A 10,623-nucleotide genomic window follows, 5' to 3' on the forward strand; every position below is an offset into this window, starting at 1 on the left:
TGTCAGAGGCCTATCCAAGGAGTGTTTGTTATCGGCTTAGGAATAATGAGGCTTGTTGCGCCAGTGGACGGGATGAATTAAGACCCTTAACGGGTTGTTTAAAGCTTGATGGGGATGCTCGCATTCAACGCTCTAATACACAGGTTACATATTAGAGAGGAGACAGTGCCAGCTGTTTCGTATATCCGCGTGTACACATACATAATCAGTGTGGATAAACGGCTGGGAAAAGGTGACAATTTGAGGTCATTCAATTCGTCATTGCAAAAGCTGTTTTATCAACCACTACGCATCAATGGATATCATCAGGTGTAGTTCATTGAATGACTTAACTTGATATAGCTAAAAGTAAAGCATATAGATAAGAGGCTGAGTGAAACAAAATGTAAAAGATGAGATGTCACTTTATTTCAAAACTTATTTACATGTTTATTGCTTCCATTTAATGCCAAAATTGAATAAAGAGCTCGCTGTCAAGAAAACATTCTTGTATTCCTGATCCAACTGATTCTTACAACAGTGTGCAACCAATGTTTTATTAGAGTATACGCGGTGTACATCAGTGAACATGTACTTGTTAATGTTACAAAAATCAGAGTGATAAGAAAATAAACACTTTGATATTTACTTTGGTTCAATAAAATTTCTCAGTTCAATCTGACATTGTACATAGCAAATATTTGGTTAAATTTGATATTTGTTCTTTGTAAATTTGGGCCCATATCTATTTATCTTTGATTCTTTTATTTTGTGTGTGTATATATTAGTGGTAACATATGATGTAAATAATGGATTAATATCACCTGTATCGCAGGTAAGAGAGGGTTCGGTAAATATAACAATGCAGTCTGCATAAAATTGGTAAATATTGACTTGCAGTCACTGGTGCAGTATATAGACTGTCGTTGCTTGACCGTCTATGGGTACGAACTAAACTAACTTTTTCCCTGGATTTTAAAAAAGACGATCATAATATTTCACGTAAAATGTTATTTACTCCGATGTTTTTAATCGGAGACAAGCGTTCGTACGATTCTATTGTCCAGTCTTCTAGATAAATAATAAAGTCGATATTTTGCCATTTCAAAGGATTACCATTAAGAATAGATGTTACATTTTCTCTGTATTGATTGGTACTGGTAAGTTTCCCTACTGCAAACAGGTACTTAACATTTGCAGTAAAGATCGTGTTTGAATGGCGCTCTACGCAAGAATGATTGAGAGTCCCATTGTGTTTGTTCGATTTACCATTACTCTTATTTCGTGGTATTTTGTAGCATTGTCAGCAAACTCAAGAACGAGGCATGCGATTCTGGCAAACAAAAGCATCTCAACCAAGTTGTTTATTTGTTTTGTTTAATGATGGTGTCTTTAACATTCCGGCGATATGACGTTAGTCTGTAAATAATCCAGTCTGTACCAAACATCTTTAAGAAGTACCCAAGCTTCCTCTCGATCTCAAGATCGCACTTCCTTGTGTGCCGCCCATTTCGACTTTGATTTGCCATAAACATACACAACGTGGTCAGAGAAATTAGATTATGTCTTTTTACTGAAATGTGATTGTCAAGATTCAGGACAAATCATGGCAAATATGCGTACTTTGCCTTTGAAGTGTCTTCCAAGTACACTGTCGTCAGGCTCACGATTGTTCTCGGCGCACTGTACTCTTGACACAGATCAGGAGCTTGCCTGGGTTCTCCACTCCCTTCTAACGCTCCGGTAATGCAGACGTTTGTTTGGTGCAATCGACTTAGCAGTGCTTCCTGGTAGAAGTCCCATTCGCTGTCTGAGATACGTGAAGAACCTCTTTCTGCTGCGTAATACTTTTTAATCCGTAAAACGTAGTCCTCACAACCAAACAAATACTAATGACATGATACTAAAATATGTTTAAACCAAAGTATTGCATCAGTACTAGTTAGTATATGAAATAGCGAGAATGACAATAATAATGATATTAATACAACGACACATTATTTAAAGCTTAATTTTTCTTTTGAAATATACCTACAAGTTCTGATATAATTATGGAAGAATAGAAATGTCCGATCCGATTAATGTGTTTGCCCTTATCAGTCAGTTCACGCACGCCGCATACTGTACGTATTCACATGTTTTGTTTGTGATGCTGCAGTAAATCTCCAGGATACTGCCGTCATCACGTCGCTTGAAATACCACACATATCTGTGTCACCTACGACAGCAAGGGTACCGCTGCGCCCATTTGTTTCTGAGAACAGAGGTTCTGTATTCATGGCCGTACACTTTGGACTCTGTTGTGTATATGTTTGTTTGTCTGAGAGCCTGTTGTAAATGATCTTGATAAACCCGGAAATAATAATAGAATCGCTTCACGATAATCAGGGGGGGATTTGTAAGTTTCAGAGATGTACCTACACGTAATCAGGATAACATTAACAAAGGTTTGGATCTTCGTCCATGGTGTATAGTGAGTGACTTTGGTTTTACTCCAAACATCATATTCCAGCAACATCACGGCGGGGGACACCAGAAATGGGCTTCACACATTGTACCTATGTGGGGATTCGAACCAGGGTCTTCGGTGTGACGAGCCAACGCTTTAACCACTAGGCTACCCCACCGCCCCAGTATAAGTAGGTAAATACAGGGGGGTTGTGTATTCGCATATAACTGCATACGTCAGTTTGGTATTCATAGGGGCTTCTATCCTCGTGTATGTGTACGACTATATATGCCAGACTGGTATAGTGTTAAGCTTCTGTTACCAACGTGTGAATAATATTTCAGGATCATTTATGATGTCGTGCAGTGAGTTTAGACCATTAATATCAATATTCCAGCAATATCACGACAGGGACACCAGAAGTGGGCTTCACACATTGTACCCATTAACAGAATCGAACCCAAGTCTTTGGAACAACGAGCGAACGTGTTAACCAGTAGGCTACACCACCGCCATGGGTACCGGACCAAGGGCTTCGTCGTGCGTCGTAAACGACTTAACAATTCGACAAACCCTCCGTTCTTGCATCCTCGATAATCTCCAAGGTATACGTTCCGACAAACCTCCACTATACCCTGGATGCATCTACGGCTCAGCCCGAAATTTTACTACCTCCCTTTGCTGGCTCTGCATTTTCACAGTAACCAGTCAAATAAGCCGTTACAACCGAACTTGCAAGTGTCAACAAAGATAGTGTCAACAAAGATAGCGGTTCAGATGTAGGGGGAAAATCATGCAGTCAAATTGACAAGTCTGAAACCTTCAAAATATATATGCAAGAACTCCTTCTACCTCTTTCAGAGTACCTCTGCAACAAGTGTGTTGCCAAGTTTAATCGGTTAGATAAAACAAGCGAAAGTGAGTTATGATAGAAACCTTGTGATTGGTACGCTCAACTTCCCAGCGTAGACACCTGATTGGATAAAAAGTCAGCCAAGGGAGGTAATAAAATTATCGGGCCGACCCGTAGATGCATAGTGGAGGTTTATCGGAACGAATACCTAGAGATTATCCAAATGCTGTTCTTGACGAATATACCAATTAAAACATACAACTAGTTCAGCTTACCATTTAAACCAAGGTTGAGGTTTGAAATATACAACACTTTGAACATTCGTAAGTAAAAAACAGTTCCAGACAACCAAAAACAAAGTTGTATTAAGATAGTGACTAATTACAAGCTTACATCAGACAATAAGCAACGGAATCCAGACTTGTGTTATCAAGCAACCACATTTTACAAGACGAGACTACAAGCATATATCATCAGCCTGGCCTGCTTGTGATAGTATCTGGACTTGTCGCAGTGTATTCACTGTGATAAAGCGGAGATACAGACGTTGGTCGATGCTTGTGACGGAGGGTATATTCTAGGGCTGCAACGAACCCAACATGAGGTTAATATGATAGCTGTATTTGGTAAAGGATACGGATATTGGGTAACGAGTGCAATAGTAAGTCAGCAGCCGACGTATTATATATCATGATCAGTAATACAATAACAACAGAGTCTTTGACCACGTTGACAATGTTAATGTATCATGACAATAGCCTTCGACAACAATACTGTCATTCATATATATATATATATATATGTGTGTGTGTGTGTGATTTCTGATTTCAGCAGGTGTAAAAGCAATACATATATAAAATATGAGTCAGATTCTAGATATTTCTTCTTGGCAAAACGCCTTTATGATATATATATATATATATACCTTTGTGCTGCCTGGGTTGGACATATTCCATTTTGCATTTTGACAATAACCAATTACCTCTTTTAATCTAAAATTATAAATTTAAAAAAATCATGTGCATTCGTTTCTAGTGACAATAAATAACGAATTGAATTCATGAAATTTAACGGTTAAATTCAACGAATACAAGCGTGTACAGTACCAGAACAGAGGAATAGAAGAAATATTGCCCAACACGTCGGAAACTATGTCCACTACAACACATTTTGCTGCAACGGAAAATGACGGAATTCTAACAACAATCAACTCTCTCTCAAGTCGAACCTACCATTCGTCATACTACCGGGACATACTAAATAAATTGTGTGTTCAAAGTACAAATATTTGAATGAAAAACAATATCTGTAACATTGATTATCAAGAAAATATATAACGGAGGCAAACAATTTTTATGATGATTATACTAGTTTGGGAGACGCTCATATCTTCGATATAACATAAAAAACGTAGTTCGATGGTTCGAGAAACAACCCCTGTCAACACACACAAACACACAAATACCCAGCCTCCTCATCCCCCCTCCCCAACTTAAACACAATGCTTTGCTGTGAAAACCCAAAAAGAAATTATGTTGTCACTGTAACTGCATCTGCATCATCTAAAAAGCAAATGCTGACATTTGCAGCATGTCAAACTGGCTCCGTTTGCTCAATTCGTTTTTAATGTTTACTTCGCTTTAAAGGTATACCCGCTACATCCCGAGTATATAGCCTACACAACCAGGCCAAACAACCAACTGTTACACTCTCCAGAATTAACCTCACTTATGGGCGATGTTCCTCTTATCACAAACAAGAATGACAGCTATGGGAAAACAATGAAACCTATTTCGACTGATTTTATAGTGACGGCTGTTAAGCTGGGCTCTGGTCTTTGCAAATGCACAAATACACTATTTAACATTGCGAACAAACTGAAACACTTTCGGGTGGGTTGTGCCTTCAGCAAATAGATATCTGAGTCCAGACATTACATCGGGAACAAAAATTAGAACAATTGTAAGAACAATGAAGGCTGTTCCCACTGACCCAATAGTGATGGCACTTGGTCTGTTGTCTTGGGCACTGGTCAGCTTCCTGATAGTCTTGGAGAGGTTCATAGGCTCCAGGAGAAGCAGGTCAATAATGTCTTTCCGTAACATGTCCAACAGCTCATCGGTGATGTTCCAAGCAGCATGGGTCGTGCAAAGGCAACCACATACTTTCTGCTGAGGTATTGAAGATGTCAAATCATACATGCCATGGTTAGAGGTTGTAAATGGAGAAGATGAAGAAAAAGAAAAGAGAGAAGAAGAAAATGACAGAGGTGAAAAGGAAACAGAAGAAGGAGGAAGTGAAGAAATCGAAGACGAAGAAGGAGAGGGGGAAGAAGTATGAGAAATAGAAGACGACAGTAGCACAAAAGAAAAGGAGAAGAGAGAAAAGGATGAAGTAGGATAAGACGAAGGGGAAGAAGACGGAAAAGATTGAGATGAAAAAGAAAAGGGAGAAGACAACGAAAGAGAAGAAAAAAGGAGGAAGAAGGAGGTGACGACGAAGGAGAACGAGTGGAGGATTGCAGGTCTATGTCAGGTGAATGCGAAGAGGAAATTGTAAAGGAAGGAACATTATCTGCTGATGTCTGGTCCACGTCTGGTGTGCTGGATTGTCCCAGTGTTTCCACTGGAGCTGAAGGTTTCAAATCAGTGGAGGCAGAGGATGTACGTTTGGAATATGAGTCCGGTATCATGTGATGAGACATTGATGTTGGGAACTGATGATCTCTGATAAAGGTAGAGGATGACTGAATACCGACGGAGGGAGCTGTTGCATCCGGAGACTGAGACAAAGACGAAGGTTGGACTGTACTTGATTCAGATGTAGATAAGTACAAACGTGAACTTGACACAAGTCCGCTAGCTATGAAAAAAGAACAGACGAATTAGATTAATAGTAATTATATCATGTATGCTTTTTGGAATTACTTATTTCAGATTGTATATTTCATCTAATGATACTGAATGTATTGTCTTTAGCATCAAAACATTATTTCATACCTCCCACTATATTACATTACGCTGGGAAAACATGAATAAAAAAAAAAAACTCATTAAAAAGTGGTATTGTATAAAACGTTCAATATAGTCATATGAGCTCAGTGCCTATTTAAAGCTACCTAAAAATACAGCATTTTAGAGTCAGGTCTTACCAAAGGCCATATTGAGCGGAAAGCCAACGCCATTATGTCTGGCGTCGTTGTTTCCGTAGAGGTAAGCGCCAAATGCGAAGGAACCACCAGAAAACCTGACGGGCCATGCTGTTACTGTCATTGTGTACACATCATAGGGGCAGCTTGGGATGACTTTATGGACAGTTGGAGAAGCTGTAAAGTCAGGAGTATCGTTTCTACTAAACACAAAGGCGATAGACACAAATTCAGCTATGTTCAACTCAGTAGCTAACCCAAAGTCAACATAGATGCTTGTGGTGAACATGTTGGTTGCAGGTACGATATACATTGCTGCGTCAACAACTATCTTATCATAAGAACCGCCATTTTTTCGACTTGGTGAAGGAAACAACCAGGACTGGAAAATTTGAGTTGATACATTGTTGGCCACTGATATCAGTGTCAATGTCCACATACTCGTACGCACTGAGAAGGAAGGTCTCCCCAGTACTGGAAGTCACCGCGGTGTTGTCAGAAGATGAAACGATTCTGTTGATGGATCCACTCGCGCTGCCATGAGGCTCAATCAGCACAAAACTCAGACCAAACTGATCCACGGGAATCAACATCTCTTGAAGAGTATCGTAATAGAATCCGCTTATGTTTGTATTCTGATGTCCAGAGATGACCACTAGGGCCTTGTTGCTCACAACGTATGTTCCTGTGAAGTCACCAGTACATCGTACACCGTACACGTCATATGCATGAAGTGTGTGGGTAGAGGTCTGCCCAATTGTATGTTCATCACACTGACCACTGGACAGCCGGTACAAAACATCCACTGTGGTGTCATTCATGATGGCAACGAGAAGTAAAACTGGATAAGCATTGTTTTTCTGACCATTGTAAGTCACTGCAATATACGACGTGGACAGGGCGTGTAGAGGAAGTGCCATGTATCCAGAGGATCTGAGTCTAAACCCATCGTAGACGTAGACTGTGACTGGGGATGTAGAAGTAACATTCACGGCAGATCGTACAGTTGTAAAATAAGATTTGTACCTCAGGTCTGTGGACAGGGAAGGCTTCCATGTTTCCCCGGGTTCCATGTCCTTCGTAAGACGTTGATCTAGAGAGGGGATGGTTATTGTGACAAACGCTCTATCTTCGGCTGATATAAGGAGGATCGGATTACCATCATTCTTCTGTGGGTGTATAAATGACAGCATGAACTCCGTACCCCTCTGATCCTGTCCAGTAGCAGCACCTGAGTATATGTGTAACAAGTACAGAATAAACAAATTGTAAAATGATCTGGAAAAATAATCTTTTTTGATACGTCTTGTCTGATTTGCCTGTTTGGGATCAATTCATAATACCCTACACAATAATACAATTGTCAGTAAAAAGGTTTATACTTTCTGTCCATGAGGTATTTATAGTCAGCCTGTGTCATGGGTCAATATTAGTTCCTATGCAAAGTAGCCACATCTAAATGAGGTCAGGTCTGCTGTCTTTTCGTTGGCTTTCACTGGCTGAAGATGTGCAACATTTTGATTGGATGTTGAAGTTAGATGCATTAGGAAAGTGTGAAGTTTGTTCACTTGCTGTCTTTCTCCCAACCTGGCAAGGTGATTAAAAGGTCATGGCAGGAGTTTGAATTTGTGAATTACTGGTAAATTACACTTGGCTTTATGTAAAAGGAATAAATTACAAAAATATATTTAATTGTTGAAAGTTTAATTCAGTATTCATTATAGCTGAATTTCTGTATTCGGTGGAGGTATACATTGACTTTCAGTTAGAAGTTGTAGGTGTCAGACTTGAAATTGAATATCTCACTTGAACTTGATTCAGATATTAATTTTTGTGTCCAGAAAGATTGTACATTTAATTTACTGGTTAAATTAATATTTCCATGCTAATTAAGGCATATTTTCATATTTCAGGTCCTTGGTTGGTGCTTGGTGCATGTTGGTGCTTCACAACATGTGACAAGTTTGATGCAAGTTGTCCCATAGATGGTAAGACACGCTGAGATAGTTCGTGGTTGTTTTGAAGATGCCATATGTATTCCATAATTGCACTCCTAATGATTTCAATATGTGACTAAAGTATTAGTTTTGTGATGTCCATTTGTTTTGAGTTTAATTACATGTTCAGCGTTATTAATGCAATTATTATTCACCAAACCAATGTGCAATTAGATGAACTGCATTTAATGAAATAGTACTTCCTTTCAAAAGACTCACTAGTGTAATATAACCACTTAGTTCAGGCAACTGTTCTAAACTTAACTGTTCAAAATATTCCATACTGTTTAAAGGTACTATTTACACATGAACTGATGTATTGTAAAACAAATTCGTAACGTTGAAAAGATTATTGCCACGAGTTCAATAAATGATCAAAATCAGTGAAAATTGGCGAATTCTAATAAAACTTTACACCAAAACGCAGCTGTTCACAAGCACTATATTTGCACATGCTTTTCAGCAATTTTATGCATGATCCTCATGCAATTCATCTACATAAGGTTTGCAGTTGGTACCCCATCCAGAGCTATCCAGAGCCATCACCGTTACACATGGACAGAGTAAACTAGTTGAAGCGTTATTATTAACATCTATTGTGGTTATACAAATAGAAGTTTAATTACCCATGTATGCGTAACTGACTTGTGATCAGGGGGACTGGTAAGGGTTTTAAAAATCCATATGTATCCAAACATATAGTGGGAAATGCTATTTTGCCTCACTTTCTACACAAAGGAAACGAAGAAGTAAACTACAGTTGACAATATCGGCTGGACATGCTTCAAATTGTGAACAAACGTGTTGTAAAAAAACAATGTTTAGACTCCTCTGTGCAAACCGGCTGACTATATGTCGAAGCCGCAGTTGAAACAAGTACTAGAATATGAAATAGTTGCTTCCTTACATATTTCTTGCAGTTTTCGAAACTAGCTGACAAGTACTGGAATATGAAATAGTTGCTTCCTTACATATTTCTTGCAGTTTTCCAAACTAGCTGACAAATCCAACACCCCCACCTCCAAAAACAAGTACTGGAATATGAAATAGTTGCTTCCTTACATATTTCTTGCAGTTTTCGAAACTAGCTGACAAGTACTGGAATATGAAATAGTTGTTTCCTTACATATTTCTTGCAGTTTTCCAAACTAGCTGACAAACCCTACACCCCCACCTCCCAAAACAAGTACTGGAATATGAAATAGTTGCTTCCTTACATATTTCTTGCAGTTTTCCAAACTAGCTAACAAATCCAACACCCCCACCTCCACAAACATAGTACTGCAGTTTTCGAAACTAGCTGACAAGTACTGGAATATGAAATAGTTGCTTCCTTTACATATTTCTTGCAGTTTTCCAAACTAGCTGACAAACCCAACACCCCACCCCCAAAACAAGTACTGGAATATGAAATAGTTGCTTCCTTACATATTTCTTGCAGTTTTCCAAACTAGCTGACACATCCAACACCCCCACCCCCAAAACGAACCACGCTGCTTACTTACCAGATGCAATCAGTATGATGCAGGGTACGATAGCGAGGAGGAACTGAAAAGGGAACCACGTTGATCAGGGCAAAACATCCAGCTTTATGTTAGATGTATGTAAGAAATTTCCAGATTTGACACAATTGATTGTTTTGACTAAATGTTCCGAAGTTCCGTGTTTTTTCTCGGTAAACAACTGACTTGCCTTGGCAATCAAGATGATGTTGAGCAATATACACACATATTAAAATACAGACCTTCCACATTGTCGACCTCTCGAAAGACCGTCAGATCATGTAACAGCGCTTGAGATGAACGCTGCCATCTGGATGCGAGGAAACATTACAGTCCTCTAGTACCTATGTGTCATTGTTACAGAAGCTTCTGACAAAGGAAGTCATCGATAAACCCATGGGGATGAGTTGTTAAGCGTCATTGATTTTTAAGTGGTGATTGATACCTTGTATTTACTTCAGCTAAGATACTTTCTTTACTGTCTTATATATTGAAAAGGGTAAAGAGTGTACGGGAAATAGCTATATACCTAAAGAGTCTTAACAGAAAAATATATTACCAAAAAGGGTAAAGAAAAAGCCATGTACGGGAAATAGCTATATACCAAATAAATGTAACAGAAAAAAGACCAAATGGGTAAAGAGTAACAGAAAAATGCTATATACCAAATGGGTAAAAGTGTATACCAAATGTCT

At 38.9% G+C, this 10,623-nt stretch overlaps 1 protein-coding gene across 1 annotated transcript; it reads right to left on the bottom strand.

Moving 5' to 3' along the window:
- Positions 1–5,739: 5,739 nt before the first annotated feature.
- Positions 5,740–10,260, bottom strand: LOC124284967. The gene is made up of 4 exons (XM_046721133.1): positions 10,171–10,260; positions 9,932–9,974; positions 6,433–7,660; positions 5,740–6,143 (listed from the first exon to the last, which is right to left on the bottom strand). The coding sequence occupies exons 1-3, from the start codon at positions 10,177–10,179 to the stop codon at positions 6,765–6,767; spliced, it is 948 nt and encodes a 315-aa protein (XP_046577089.1). The 5' UTR covers positions 10,180–10,260; the 3' UTR covers positions 5,740–6,143; positions 6,433–6,764.
- Positions 10,261–10,623: the final 363 nt, after the last annotated feature.

This window comes from Haliotis rubra, unplaced genomic scaffold (assembly GCF_003918875.1).
Source record: "Haliotis rubra isolate DU_JTF1 unplaced genomic scaffold, ASM391887v1 Scf1, whole genome shotgun sequence".
Classification (NCBI taxonomy): Eukaryota; Metazoa; Mollusca; class Gastropoda; order Lepetellida; family Haliotidae; genus Haliotis; species Haliotis rubra.